A 15859-nucleotide genomic window follows, 5' to 3' on the forward strand; every position below is an offset into this window, starting at 1 on the left:
CACGGAGGTCTCATTCTCGCTGTAGTCCGTTCTGTTCTTTCTTAAGTGATTAGTAAAGGAACCCTACAAATTGCGACAAATAAGAGAGACCATTTTAAAGACTCAATCATACCATGACAGAACATTGTTTAGGTGGAATTTGCAATGGGGGTGCTTTTCAAAGTGTAACTATTAGATTTAAGAAAATAAAATGAAAAGTAAATTCAAAGCCAAAGAAAAACAAACTGTTATTTATTAAGCTGTCATTCTGGGTAGTAATGAGAACTGCTTAATTCAGTCAAGAGATGGTGAACCTGAATGTGTTTCTAACTGTTTAAAGTTAGTGTGCGCACTCACACAAATAAAGCATAAACGGTCCTATTAGCCCAATTTTGAAATTTCAACCAACATTTTAACCTCTGTTTAGAGATGTATTGAACATTTCAGTTTCCAGGAAATTTAGACATCACTGTTTCGTGACATTGTTCTCTGTTGGCTGCTGCTTTGGCAGCATTTTTATTAGCCTTCCTTTAATTAGACTTTATTAGGCTTCTTTCATCTCCTTGCATTATTCAGGTATGTGATTGCTGATCACGTAGCAAACATTTCCAACAGAATGTTGTGCAGCCAATCAGGTTGGTCTATGAGCTTATGTACACTGAGGGCAAACAAAGTCAATTGAGAGAGGTTAACAACTCAACAATAGCTGAATGCACTCCATGCAACAAAAATATTTAAGGGTGGGGCTGCTTTTTAGATACTGCCTAAACTGTTCAGAAAAACAAACACACACCACCACTATTTTCGGCTCGGTCCTATCCGGGTTTTCAGCCACAGAGCTTCTGTAACAAATCACTATCTCCTAAAACTGCAGGATAATTATATTAGTATCCGCTAAAGTGATAAATGGCTGAGCCTGGCTGTTGCGGCATTGATTTCAAAGCATGCTAATGATCTATGCTGTGGTTTGTTATACGTAATGTTCTCCTGGGGAAATGTGTATTGGTTGCTCAAGCTGCGAAGTGCAGGGCACGGCCGTAACTGTAGACAGAAGTGGCTCACTGCACTAACTTCCCGCTAGGTAGGTGGGTGGCTGTTGCTTACTGGGAGGGAGATGGGTGAGGCAGTGGGAAAGCCAGCATGGTGTAGTAATACTGGTGGAAGCATGGCTTCCCACTGCCCCGTACCTCCCCAATAAACACAAGTGACCAACCTGCTGGGGAGCTAGGCCAGTGGCTCTGCCCCATTTGTGATTGCAGACCTGTAGATTGCATATGGCAGGCCAACATTCTGGACCTTGTTTCTTGGCTGAGCAGAGTGAGGGTGATCTGAAAGTGGGGGATATGGACATCAGTCCCTTGTCGTGGTCATAATTAATTAATTAATTATGGCCACAACAAGGGCTATTAATAATTAATTAATTAATAATTTATTATTATTATTAATAGTCCTGCATGGAAGTGTTTTTCAACCTTAGCATTCAACATTTTTTTAAGGAAGGGGAAGCAAGCATGAAAGGGGAGCTTCCATTTTCCACAGTGCCTACTGCAGGGATGAGCAGGGGTGGGGAGAGATAACAATCAACTCTGTAGCATGTGCCCTTGACTTGCTTCAACCTTTATAAGATAAATAGGCGGTTTTCAATCTTACATTAGGATTATAATTAAAAAGACAAAGGTCATTGAAAATGATTTTACTTTTTCAATTACTACGGAACTGTAACATCATAACCTGAATAGCCGTGTTCAGCCGCAGGGGTCATTACTAGTTTCTCCTTGCTTAATTTCTACGAGCCTCTTCACTGGTTCCCAAATCTATATTGAAATATACATTTCCATCTCTCCACATCACATCAGAAAGTTGCAATTAGGAGAGAGCCTCAATTATTACGGACCCACTGTGCAATAATAGACTGTGATGAGAATGCTGAAACTCATGCTGAATCTGAGAGCGTCAGAAATTAAACTGGATTGGTTAGCTTCCCCCTGCCCCCAAGAATTCTAATAAGGCTAAATTCCTGAAATGATGACACAAAGTGAAATTTACCGGCATATCTGTGGGAACACCTAAGTAGTTCTGAAGAACTGATACTCTGTACTGGGCTCTACCTGATCTGCCAGCAGTAAAACCAAGTTTTAAAAGGCAAATTGGTGACTTCCCTCTCCCATGACCTCCCCACCCCAGTCCCCTGGAAGTTCTGCATATGGATGACCTGCCAATCTATCAATCACCAGGCAGCAACTTTAAAATCTGCACGTGATCACAGTGTGTGTATTGAGTGTGTGTGTAGCCGGCTAAAATTAGACAATCAATTTACTAAGTTTGTACACCATTCTCTTTTATATTTTATCTTACTTTATTTTACTGAACACTGCTTTGGTTTCTTTTGGCTGCAAGGCAGTTTATAAACCTTCAAATAAAATTTAAAAAATAAATGACCACTAGAGAGTAGAGTCCTGTGACCACCAGGGAGGGGAAGTATTTCAGATTTCTAAACTATAGATTTTGATGCTAATTCTAACCTCCATCTTAACACTATAATCTAATCCATCTGAGTTATACTTTATACAAATTTATGTTGAAGTTGAGTGGCAGTGAGAGCAGCACTAGATGCTCATTAGGTGGGAGTGCTTTTGGCACGGCGGGGTGGTGGTGGTGGGAGATGCCTTCATTTTTCCAGAGCCTTGGGAAAGGAGCCAATTTGTTTTTGATATATTGGAGGACAAAGTGGTTTATTTCTGAGATACTCAGAGTACCATACAGGGGCCATTTTCCCATTTCTAGTCAAATCAAGAGACAACAGTTCAAGGAGAATCCTGCATCTCACGTAGCAACAGTAAGATAGAGCCATGTTTCAATATGTACCACAACATTGCCACTATATTGAAGGCAAGTAATAGGAACGCCCCCCCCCCCGAGAGTTCCAATTATGCTAACAATAGTAGTAGTAGTAGTAACAGTAATAACAACAACCTCCTTGCTCTTACCTGTCCAAAGCTGGCAGAATACAGCAGGTGCAAATCCAAATATATTATGCATATCACCCATATCAGAATTGTATACATGCTCACTAGTCTGTGAAACAGTATCCTTCACTGTTGGATGTGTGTGTACACACACAAACACACACACACACACACACACACACACACACACACACACACACACAGCTACGCATATTCTTCAGCAGTGACAGGGTTCACAGCTTGAAAGACTTCCCTCTTCCTAAAGGAATCAGAACCAAACTCCAACGATACATGACTGATATGTAGCTCGAGAATCCCAAAGGTTTAAGTTATTGAGCAACAAATTGGTTACCGCCAGATTATCAGTATAAAAGGAATGTAGTTTCAGGTGCACAGAGAATGCTTTGATTTAAGTATATCGAAGCCCAGTTGCTTGCCTATATCTGAAAACAGTCCAAGCACTGCTCCCATTATGTACGAGTTGTGTTATTGTCTTCCCAGAAGACACAAAAAATAGATAAAAGGTCTATTATTGAAACTTCTTTGGTTAGCAAGCATGCTTCCAAAGCATCACAGAGTTTACGGTAGCATTATTAAAAGTTTATTTTGTTTTCCTTGCAAGAAAAGGAACCCCACTGTGACATTTTCCCCTCCTGCCCCTAGTGATGATACCTACGTGTTTTTTTTGTGGTAGCATTGACAGTGGCACTGAAAGGACCTGCTCCTGCACTGTTGTACGCTCGAACAGCTGTATAGTACACAAGGTTGCTCATCAGGTCTGTTATTCTTACTGATGTCTCATTTCCAATGGCTTTTATTCTGTTGGAAGACTGTTCTTTTCCACCATTATTCCAGTACCTCACCTAAAGGGTACAAAAAGTAAGCTACTTAGAACATATTGTTGACCTTGTTGCTTACTCTGATATAGCTGTTTATCACCTATTGCTTAGCAGGTCCAACTGTCTGAATGCAATTTTACTTTCAGACTATTATGGGAAATAGCACAGTATTGAAAGGGACCCCCCCATGTTTTTGTTTAAAACCCAGAGAAACAACTCTATTTTCATTTTCGTAGACGTTGCAGTTACTCAGCAGCTCTCTACCATTACATGGGCACACAACACTATTGCTATTAAGTATTGCAAATGTCAGTATCGAATTTTGTGCCTGGCTTGTTTTGTAGTCAGCTTAAACACCAGTTTACATAAAGTCATCGTGCACAAGCAATTTTACTACCTTTCCCAAAGCAGAAAGGAACACAACCATGGGTATTTAAATGCAACTGGGTTTTTATTAATGGAAACTGGGTACGGTGCTTATCTTTGCTGGAGAAACAGCAAGAGATGCTGTAGATACCAAGCAGGCATATACAGATAGCAAAAGCAGAGCTGGCTGCCAACTGATTTCCATTCTCAATGCAGTTTTAGTGAGCTTGCAGTAATTGATCTGGCATGAGGCCAGGAAATAAGGCAAAGCTCAAGTTTTACACATACAAAAAGTGGGAATAGTTACATTTGGCTTTTATACTCTCCCCCAGAACAGATTATTTGTGACTATGCCATGTGTTCGCCTAGATTCAGGAGCAGAAAGCTCCCTTTCTAGTTTCAAACAGCAGGCCTGTTTAGCAACTTCCCTTCCAAAATTTGGGGGAGAGAAAAAAGTACATCACCAGATGTTTGCATGACTCATTTTTCCATAAAGAAGCAAAGACAGAGCAGCTGATTTTAACAGCAAGCTTTGGCTTCCAGCAGGCAACTGAATAATTATTTGAAAGTAAAAAAAAACCCCGAACACCTTATCACAGTCATGTTAGCTTCTAGGAAAAGGAACATTTTCACAGGGTTTTATTTTTACCTCATAGCCCAGCAATCTTCCACTACTCATTTTCCAAGGAATGGAAACCCAGGAGACTTCAATTACAGAAGATGAGAGGCTGTTTGCAGATACACCAGAAGGTGCTATGGTGGGTTCTGCATTAGGAAACAAAAACAATAAGAAAACCCAGGGTGGAAGGGGAATCAGGAAAAACAAAGAAACTTAACGAACTCACTGGCCAACTAATTAACATGGCTTCACAGATACTAGCAAAGCAAATATTTATATTTCACTCATTGACATGGGAAATAACGACAGGTATGTAAGAGATGATTCAAAAACCCACCTTCTTCAGCAGAATACACTGTGGTCACGGGGCTAAATGGTCCTTCTCCTTTATTATTATACACACCAACCTTGACTTCATATGGTGAAAAGGGCAAGATGCTTTCGTTTCTGAAGACGTATCTGGGTGTGTCAGGTGATGTGACAACTGTCTGTATCCAGGTTGTAACGCCAAGAGGTCGGAAAGCTACGACATAGCCAAATCCTTCACCATTTTGTAATTCTTCAGGAACGGGCTAAGCCAAAAATTTGTAAATGAATAAAATACTAAAATAACAACAACAAAAAATTCAAGCTATGCAAACATTAAAAATCTAGTAAAAGAATTATTTGAGGTCTCATTTGTCTAATCAACGTTATGAGGAAGAGAAGCTTGACTCCTGAGGGATTTTATTAAATTAGCCAAAGGGGCAATGGGATCCAATTTAAGAAACCCAAGGGCACATTAGGAATGCATGTGCTAGCACATGTATTTAGCAGTATATCCCAAGGAAGTCTGCAGACCCGACTTACCATTAGGAGCACCTCATTCTTCCCCTGTACAATGGAAATACTGCAACATGATCTCACAGTGCCATTTCCAGCGACATTCTTACATTTTTACAAAGCATGCATATTGCTTGATTTAGCAAGTTTTTTTAATCACTAAATGTTTCACAGAGAGGACATTTAGTTCAGCCCCAGTATTCAGTGGCATGAATTCCATACAACATTAAGCCGAGTTATCATTGTCAGTCATTTATTAAGCACAGATGATTAATTAAGAGCCGCGCAGAATATAAAACAGATCAGGTCCCATTCCCTATCCAAACCAGTAACACAAAAAGCATAATAATCAACTACACAGAAAGTTAATATTATAATCTAATAAACACATGTGCAGTGCAAAAGAAAGATGACACAGGAAACCAACAAAGGGAGAGAAGCGATAACATCCGCTAGGTACAGTAAGAAAGTGTCTTGTTTGAAAAGGGTTTGAAAGATAGAGGGGAGTTAGCCTGATGGATGGCAAAAGAGAGATTATTACATTTACAAGGAAGAGAATAGGAAAAGGAACAAAGGTGGGAATTAGAAAAAAGAAATTATAAAGGGAAGAAAGGAGCACTAACTGAATGAAGATTGTAACCTGGGGAATAGGAATGAATGAAGCATAAAACAAAGCCACAACAGAAATACAATAAGCTTTATCCCTAAAGAGACCAAGGACTGGTGCATTCATTAGCCCTAAATGAACAAATTTCGAAGTGTGTTTACTCAGATGCAAGTCCCATTCAGTTCGACAGCAATTCCTAACTAGTTTTAGGATGACAATCTTAGTAAGAGACACCATGTTTGGGTTTCCACTATGTGGCAGCTTAGAAGGATGGAAGTTGGGTCTATTAAGGCAAATACATCCAGGATTTTACAGAGCATTGACTTAAGAAGCCTATTTCCAATGTCATCACTGTCATCAAAGGGATATACCACTAAGGGAAGTAATGGCAGGCCTTCGCACCCTTTCAATCTACAGGTTTCTCCTACTGGAGTATTTTTCAGATGGCCTCAGCCAGACTGGGATAAATCTGTGTGATTTTGTTTATGTGTCAGATAATCTTACAGGAAATCTCAGACCAAAACTCTGAAAACATATGCTATTTGTTGAGGACATAAAGTGATGAGAAGAGGTACTTTCAGTATCCAAGTAGCTGTTTTAATTTTTGTGTTAACTCTGAAAACCTATGAGACTATTATAATAATAAGCTTAGCTAAATATTGCTCTGATAATATTCTGGAAAGAGGCCAGGAAAAGCATACATATTAAGATGACAGAACAAGTCAGCTGTATCAGATAAATGAACGTTTATGTCAGTTATTGGGTAATTTTTTTACTGAGTTGATAATAAAAAAGGCAACTTTTGGGAAATAAATTCTAAGCAGAACACTTACATCCCATGTGATGACCAGTTCAGACCTGCTGCCACCTCCTCCACTCACTTCAGATGGTGGTACCTCAGGAACTGTACAGGGAAAACACACATTAGCTGCACATGAATATAACAGAAGGCGCATTAATTGAATGGTCCCAGAAATTCAGAGGTGAAACTGTATCAGTTCTATATCATGATAAAGAAATTTATTTAGATCCCTGCATAGTGAAGAAAGAGGGGTTCTTTTGTCTCATGGCATATATCTCTCTTGGCCCCAATTCTCCCTCTCCAGGATATTTACTATAATGTTGAGGGTTCAAGCAGGTCAATTCCTCTCTTTCTCTGCCCTCCTAGGCTTGCACCCTGCGGAGGTCACTTTGGTGCTGCTAACACAGCAATTTGACTTCACCCCTGGAGGTACACTCCATATTCACTCGAGACAGACAGATGCCATAAGTTTGTATTTACCGTATTTTTTGCTCCATAAGACGCACCTTTTTCCTGTTAAAATCTAAGGGGAAATGTCTGTGCGTCTTATGGAGTGAATGTGTGGTCCCTGGGGCTGGGGGGGGGGGGACACAGGCTTCCCTTGCCAGCCCCGACAAGCTCGGGGAGCTCCCCGATGTGCTCTTTGGGGCTGGCGGTGGCTTTCTCCAAAGGACAGAGCGAGGCTCTCTCACTTCCCCCACCTCCCGCAAAAGCCCCCAAGAGCCGCATTTTCCCCCCTTGAATTTCCCCCCCCCCAAAGTAGGTGCGCCTTATGGTCAGGTGCGCCTTATGGAGCGAAAAATACGGTATATGTTTCTGTGTTCATAGAGAGTCTCCAACTTATCTAAAAGCCACTATCTTATTTTGGAGTCACCAAAATGAGTGCTCAACAGTCAAAATTCATTATTAGTGGGAATAACCATTCTTAATATTCAGAAGTGAATTAAGTTTTTTTTTTTAACCTTACTAAGTCTCCTGAAAGAAGGGAACCCTTCTTCAGACAAAGTCTACAAAGTGCTGAGTATGTTCTATGAGTATTGCTTGACTGGCAGATTTCTCCCAGGTAGTGCTTGAATTCTTGTAGCTCAAAGACGGACAGAGCTGGTTTCTATGTTACATTTATGCTCAGTAATTTAAAAAAAGCTGCACAAAAATTAAGAAGGCCATTCTGAATTCTTATCATAGTAGAATTATGACATCCTGCTTTTCAGTGCTCTGCTGATTAAACTGCACAATCACATTCTAAGGAGAGAAAATATATGTATGTATTACAAAGAGGAAAGGAACCCCGTGAAGCATGTGCAAGCATTACATAAAGGTTGCAGTCACCTTGTCAGCGTGGGTGGCAGAGTCTCAGAAGAAGAAAAAACAATCGTTAAGCAATTTCTATCTGAGTGCTCCTGTTCAATACTCACACAAACCTACTTTATTCTCTACCATTTTTTAAAACTATATAAACAAGTTGTTTTGACTACTGCAAAGAATACTCTGATCTTCACTTGTATTCACAATTTTTCCACTTTCTAAACATCAATGGCAAAGCCGCAATACTGTGGAATAATTTTCTTATTCCTGTGTAGGCTTATTTCTCGCCTTTACCTAAAATATTCCAGGGCTGCACATCAAACACCACTATTTAGTGACCTTCTCCAGTAATCTCCAACCTGTGGTGACTGAAATTGGTTTTCCTTATCTTAGGATGTGAGGGTCCACAGTATATGCGCTTTGCTATGCCTCACCTAAGAATGTTCAGTGGTGCCAAAAGCAAAGCATTAGACATGCCAGCAAAAGCCATTCTGTCAAGCAGTGCTATGGCAACAACTTCTAGCAGAACAGATAGGTGACACTTTTTACGTTGGATGGAACAGAATTCAGGACTGCAGCAAGCACCCCACTGTTACAATTTGGCTTCTCTAGTTTATCATTTTGTACAAGGGAAAGGTTTTCAGTATATGCATTAATATGTAACTTCATGTAAAAGTTATCTGAGCACACAAGCACTTGTGTATTATAAATCTGGTTAGTCACTGAGTGCCAAGCACTCATCTCTTGAACTGCATAAAAACAGAAAAAAAATCAAATAATTTTACAAAAGTTTTAAAAAAATGTAAAGGTTTGAAAACCTGCTGCACTGAACTTGTATCAATTGAACCAAGCAAACAAACAAAAAACCCACTAACCTGCCTCTTCAGTTCTTACTTTTTCTGAGGGTAAACTAGGTTCTCCACCTCCAATTTTGTTACTGGCAACTATACGGAATTCATATTCAACCCAAGGGTTTAAGTCTACTGCAGTGGCTGTGAACGTCTTCCCATCAATGACATCAGGAACTGTAACAGAGTATTTTGAAAGAAATTGCAAATTCCTGGTTTCCTCCATAACAATAAAATATTAAAATGTAGTCTTCATAAACACTTCAAAAATATTTCCCTCTACCTGTTGTGACTCTTTGCCATCCCACTGAAAAGGGTGTCCTGGCCTGTATTGTATAACTAGCGATTGGGCTGTGATTATCTAAGCCCTCATGCCAAGTAAGCCGGGCTGTGGTAGCTGTTATTTCATCCACTTTTACACGTTCCGGTGGTCCAGGTGAGCCTAATGCAATAAGATATTAGATTTTTAAATTGGAAAGGTGTTATGAAGGCAGCACTTATTCTACAAATCTTTAAACACAGTGCCAGCTGATTTCTATTTTGCCAGCACTGTGGGGGGAAGAAAACAATTTAGATTGCAATAAAACTGCCATTTTTTACATTTACTAAACTCCTGCTTGGTTATTTTATAGTTGTAAAAGCAAGTTCTGAAACAGCAGTTTCACAAGCAGAGAGCAGATGATGTATTCTTCCGGGGACCTTTATTCAGCAACTTTTCACTACCTTTTCAAATCAGCGTCTTTTACTTTAGTCCTTGATGTCCTGCCTTAATCTGCTAATACATCTTTTTGGTTTGACAATTTGTTATCTAAAGCAGTTTTTGCCATGACGTTCGCTTGGTAGTCATTTCTCCCCTGCACAAAACCGCATCAGCACCCTGGACAGCAATTTAACCCTGAAAGCTTTCTTAAGCATTTCTGGAAATAAGGATTTTCTTCAGTTTACAAAATATACTACTGTCGTCTTCTTCTTCTTCTTCTTCTTCTTCTTCTTCTTCTTCTTCTTCTTCTTCTTAAATACACATTAAAATAAAAACACACACAGAGAACATCAAGTAAGAGCTAATACAATGTTATTTTGAAGTAAAATAGTGTAACCACGGATGAAGATTGTCACATTCACTTTAACACATAAAGACAAATTTCATTCAAATTAGTATTCATTTGTGAATTGATGTATACTTGCACAGTGATACCTTCCCCCTATCCCTTGTGCCCCCTAAACCTGTGCTGGGTCCCCCCCAAGCCTCCAGAAGATTTATTGCAGGAGTAGGCCTCATTCCATACACAAAACAACTTAGTTAAATCACATTCTATGTTTAAAATACAAGTATGCAGCTTGTAATCTATATATAAAAAAGAGAGAATCCTGGATAGTTGTCAAAATATATAATTTTAGGAACTTCCTTGATTCATTGCTAGAGACTAAGTAGCAATTGGGCTTTCAATAGCAATAAGTTGCTGTGTCTGCACCCCCCCCCCCCACTGCAACATATAAAGTGAATATGTGTATTGTGTACTGTTCATTTCCTCAGATCTCAGGAAGTAGGAGGAACATCTCAGAAACCTATGGGAAGCTAGAAAGAAACATTCAGAAACTATCTCCTACCACCACTAATTTAGCACTCTCTGACAGGGACATCAACCAGAGTTCCAACATACAGTCGCTCTCTTTCTGTCACTACTGCTGGTCCTGATAGATCTCAATGTACATGTTGAACCAGCAGGAAATCAACATGGCAAAAAGGAACACTTTCTTGAGGTTTGCAAGGCAGTGTCTGACACTTTAGATACAACAACAGAACTCTCAGACTCAATCTGGAAGCACCCTAAAAGGTGTTTACTTACGGCTAGGTAAGTAAGTAGCATTGCTCATACCTCGAACTATGAGATCTGCTGCAGATGACACACTATCCACTTCTGTCTTCACCATGCACACGTATTTTCCACTGTGTTTCAGTTGGATATTCCTAATCATTAAGTCTCCCGATGCACTCTGTTCAGATAAATATATATATTTAAAATTTATATTCAGTTAGCTTGCTTGTTCTTGGTTCAACAGCATTTGGTTTTTTTCAGGTAAAGAGAGAAAGAGAGGAAGCTGCCTGGTGCTGAGTCAGATCATTAGTCCATCTAGCTCACTACTGTTGACACGAGACTGGCAGCAGCTTACCAGAATTTCATACAGGAGCCCATCTCAGCCCTAACTGAAAATGTCAGGGGCTGAACCTGCAACCTTTTGCATGACAGCATGTGCTGTACGCACTGAGCTGCAACCTGTCCCCAAGAGGAAGAAACCAGCTTTGAAGTAACACTTCTATCAATAATTGCTTGCATGGAATGCAGTCTGTCTAGTGTGCACTAGCATGTGCATGCACAGCAGAGATAGAACAGAATATGACAGAGGAAGATGAAATTATTTTCAGTAGCTAGATTTGCTTCCCTGGGGAATTTTGAGAAAGCTGGAGGGGAATAATAAAAAGATGCCCTTTAAATTTAGATGAATAAAAGAACTGGGATTGTGGATGTGACCTGACTTCCTTTATGAACTGATCTGGACCCTGCAATCATCATCTGAAGCTCTTCTTCGTGCGCCTCCTCCACAAGAGGTCCAGAGGGCAGAAACACAACAATGGGGCTTTTCTGCTATGGCTTCCCGCTTGTGGAATGCTCTCCCCAGGGATGCTTGCCTGGCACCTTCATTCCACATCTTTAAACGCTAGGTGGAAACGTTCCTCTTCAACCAGGCCTTGGGCTGCTTAACATTCTATGGCCTTTTAAATGTGTTTGTGGGAGGGGTCTTATTGGTTTGTTTCTGTTTTATTGTGTATTTTGTGTTCTCATTTTGTATTTGTATTTCGTTGTGAACTGCCCTGTGATCCTCAAATGAAGGGCAGTATAGAAAGTTAAGGACGCGGGTGGCGCTGTGGGTAAAAGCCTCAGCGCCTAGGACTTGCCGATCGAAAGGTCGGCGGTTTGAATCCCCGTGGTGGGGTGCGCTCCCGTCGCTCGGTCCCAGCGCCTGCCAACCTAGCAGTTCGAAAGCACCCCCGGGTGCAAGTAGATAAATAGGGACCGCTTACTAGCGGGAAGGTAAACGGCGTTCCGTGTGCTGCGCTGGCTCGCCAGATGCAGCTTGTCACGCCGGCCACGTGACCCGGAAGTGTCTGCGGACAGCGCTGGCTCCTGGCCCCTAGAGTGAGATGAGCGCACAACCCTAGAGTCTGTCAAGACTGGCCCGTATGGGCAGGGGTACCTTTACTATAGAAAGTTAATAGTACAAATAATAAATAAAAATGTCAAGTACAAATGTAAGATGCTAGAAGCAAGCATACAACAAAACAATTCCAACCCCAGATTGGATTCTAAGTAAGGGTCAAAAGGTCCTAGATGTAAAGGGAGAAACTTTCATTTTAGTGGAAGAAACTCTGTCTAAGGATACCATGGCACTTTTTTTAAAAAAATAATATTTTTTTTTGAGATTTAAGATCCCCAACCAACACCCACCAACAAAACATCACATTTTGTTACATATGTCCTACTTTATGCTCCATAGAGCCGTTGACTTCCATCCTTCCCTTCCATCAGTTTTCCTATTCCATTCTATAATTATAGAATACCATGGGACTTTGAATTGGGAGTCCCAGTAGCCAAACTCTGGCTTCTTTCTGCCTGTGCAAGTAAGACAGAGGAGTAAGTACCCATGGTGGCTGGATGCCACCATGTACTATGGGCACAAAACACTTGTCACCTGCCATGCCCAGTCTGAGCCTTGTTAACTACATAACCAGCCAAGTTATCCATGGGGGTAATGGGTCTCTTATTATCCCAGGTCTTTGCTTCTTCTCTTTAGCCTGAGCAATTTAACCTTCTGCCTGCCATCTGACTCTGATATTATCTATGCCCCCAATTACTAGCTGAAACTAGCATCCAGCCCCAAATTGGGCAGACAGGTGCGCAGCAAATATAAAACTGACCTTATAAAAAAAAAGAAGCCAAATGACTTGAGTACTCATTGTTCTATCCAGAGATGTTTGTAATGAGGATCTCCTTAAAAAGAGAGCAGCTCTCAGAAGCATTAAAAATTCCAGTTCCAGTGACAGAAGGCTGACAAGTGGTTCTCTCTCTCTCTCTGTGTCTCATTTTTCAAACTTGCAAAACTTTATCTTCCTGAAGCACTGTGACTTCACACTTCAAGACATCACACTTTGTATGACCCTTAACAATGCATCAGTGTCAGATAGACACTTGTGTGTTTCTGTCAAATAAAATCATCTCACACTGTGCATGTATGCTTCTACAGGAAACCACCAGTAATTTATTTTGATTGTTCACAATCTATAACACCAACAATAAATAATGAAAGAAATGAAGAATAACAACTAAACAGAGGACAGGAGTTAGGCAAGCATTTTCTTTTCTAAGGCTACAAAAACAGCAGTGCATAAGAGCCAAAAATCAATCCCGTTAAGAGAGAGACAGAGAAGATAACAGGACGGCCCACTGAGAGCTTCTTAAGCACGAAGCCATGTTCATAAGAAAAAGAAATCCTGACTTTGTTGCAAAGAGTTTATTGGGTCTTTTTTGGACGGAGATTTCTCGTTTGTGGTGGGATGGTTGGGTAAGAGAGTTTTTATGAACCGATGGGAAGAGGGAATGTTAATTATTGTGCTTCTTTGTATTGCAGGAAAGATTTTGCGTTTTGGGGGTGGTGTGTGCACACTATGTGTGCTGCATTCATGTGTGGTGTGCATGCATGCATGTTAATGCACACACCTTGTCCACTTTTTGGGTCCACTCACCACTTACACAAGGACCTTGGAACACTGGCAATCAGGAAACACAATCCTCAGGCTCAAAAAAGTTCCCTAGATATGGTTTAGATGCTTTATTTTCCTTCTGTTTCCCTTATGATCTCAATCAGCTGCACTTTAATCTTTTGATTAAATTATTTTAAGTGGCCATTGCTTTCCAAAAATACAAAGTCACGTCTTATCTAAAAGAAAGTGTCTTAAAACAAATGTAGTATTTCTCCTTGCCAGTTTTTTGAAGTGACTAGCTTAACTGAAAACTTAAGTACCTGGTAATGATTAACTATTTCTATGTTTAATACAAGCTGGAATACCTTTAAAAAGTGTTGTATACAATTAATGGGAAAGAGTGTGATGTTTGGTGTGAAAAACTGCGGCTCAAAATTCTTCCAGAGAGCACAACATATAAATTCACACACCAGTGAGAACTGACAGTGTAAAGCAACCCTCAAGGCTAAGACACCCACATTCACCCTTTCCAGTGCGGTAATTTATTTGCTGAAATAAATCTTGCACTAAGTATAAATTTGCCTGTGGGATTGTCAAACCATATATATATAAGCTTGCGCACCTCTCCGATAACAAGTTTGAATAGACAAAACAATGCTGTATCTAATCACAGTGAACAATATCATGTTGGCAAGAGAGAGAGTGAAAGTTGAGTTCCAATATTAATCATTCACCGTATCACCAAGGATGCGCTACCAAAGCCTTAGCATTTTGTGTAACTCAGTATTGGGTATCATGAAAGCACTACAAAAATGGTGCAGCAACATGCTCTCAAGCTGTCAATGTTTCTTGGAATTCTGGCAGTTGGAGAGATTTCATTCACATCTTCAGCCAGTGAAATTAGATATGTGTTGCTGTGGTCAAGTCACAATGACAGGAAGGTCACCTTCCCTGACCGGCACTACGCTGACTCTTGAAACAGAAATCACCAGCAGTCTGGGTGGTACTAAAACCAGTAACCACACTGTAACCATTTCTAATACTGATGTCTACCCAGTTTCAGCTGATATTAGGCTTTCTGACACAGTGATATCTGAAGTGGCATACAGGCAGCATGTTGACAGTTCAGAAGCTGTGTGCATCATCCGTCAAGAGAATGGTAAGGCAATTTTTGTTTAATCCTTACTTGCTTGGACATCTGGGGTGGTGGTGGTGGTGGAGACTAGCTTACTACACACCAGGCAAAATGTAATATTTGAGGACTATACATACCTGCCTGCATGCGTGTGTGCTCTCTAGCCTGTCTCGTGTGTGCTTTTCTGAAGAAGTGTCACCTCAATTAGCATACGCTATCAAAGACCATCTGTAGTTCACTCCCACAGTACTGGAGAAATCTGGGCAAAACTTCTAATTTTAATCCCCTGCTTTTAAAGAGATGAGCTCACCTCACCTAGGAAAGGAAGTACACCTGTGCATAAGTTGGACTGGATTTAACTAGTTACAAATGTTCCAGAGCAGACATCTAAAGGAATAAAGCTCTGGAGTAGGGCTGTGTGGTGTTAGGTTTTCAACATCACGATGCATCACCAGCAAAACATCGCGGTTTGGCGATAAACTGCAATGTTGAAACAAGCTGACAAGGTGCTGGGAGAAACTACCTCAGCTCTCGTGGCGGGGCCTGAGGCGCTTTCAGCCCAGCATGTGGCAGGCTGGGGACAATGCGTGCAAGTAGGAGCGGGATCGGGGCTGCTCAGAGCCCCTGTGGCACCTGAAGGCAGCCAGACGGAACAGAGGCTGGGGTTGGGGAAGGTGGAAGCAGCCCAGCAGCTGCATCTGAGTGCGCCTTTAAACCTTGCCAGGCAGTGCTCCTTTAAACTTCTCCATTGAGGGGAAGGCAGCCGGGAACCCCTCAATGGAAAAGTGTGACGGAGCCTGCACCCCCCAGCT

At 40.9% G+C, this 15859-nt stretch overlaps 1 protein-coding gene across 1 annotated transcript in view; it reads right to left on the reverse strand.

Annotated features, from left to right (window-relative positions):
- The window catches only part of CNTN3 (contactin 3), a 174859-nt gene that overhangs the window by 8126 nt on the left and 150874 nt on the right, over positions 1-15859 (reverse strand). Inside the window, exons 12-18 of the mRNA XM_081184048.1 lie at positions 11031-11148; positions 9437-9595; positions 9181-9330; positions 7032-7102; positions 5107-5341; positions 4800-4915; positions 3622-3808 (exon numbers count right to left, since the gene is read on the reverse strand). Coding sequence (XP_081040174.1) covers positions 3622-3808; positions 4800-4915; positions 5107-5341; positions 7032-7102; positions 9181-9330; positions 9437-9595; positions 11031-11148 — 1036 coding nt within the window. The remainder of the gene's footprint in view (positions 1-3621; positions 3809-4799; positions 4916-5106; positions 5342-7031; positions 7103-9180; positions 9331-9436; positions 9596-11030; positions 11149-15859) is intronic.

Source organism: Podarcis bocagei (genome assembly GCF_964188305.1).
Source record: "Podarcis bocagei genome assembly, chromosome: 2".
In the NCBI taxonomy this organism is placed as follows: domain Eukaryota; kingdom Metazoa; phylum Chordata; class Lepidosauria; order Squamata; family Lacertidae; genus Podarcis; species Podarcis bocagei.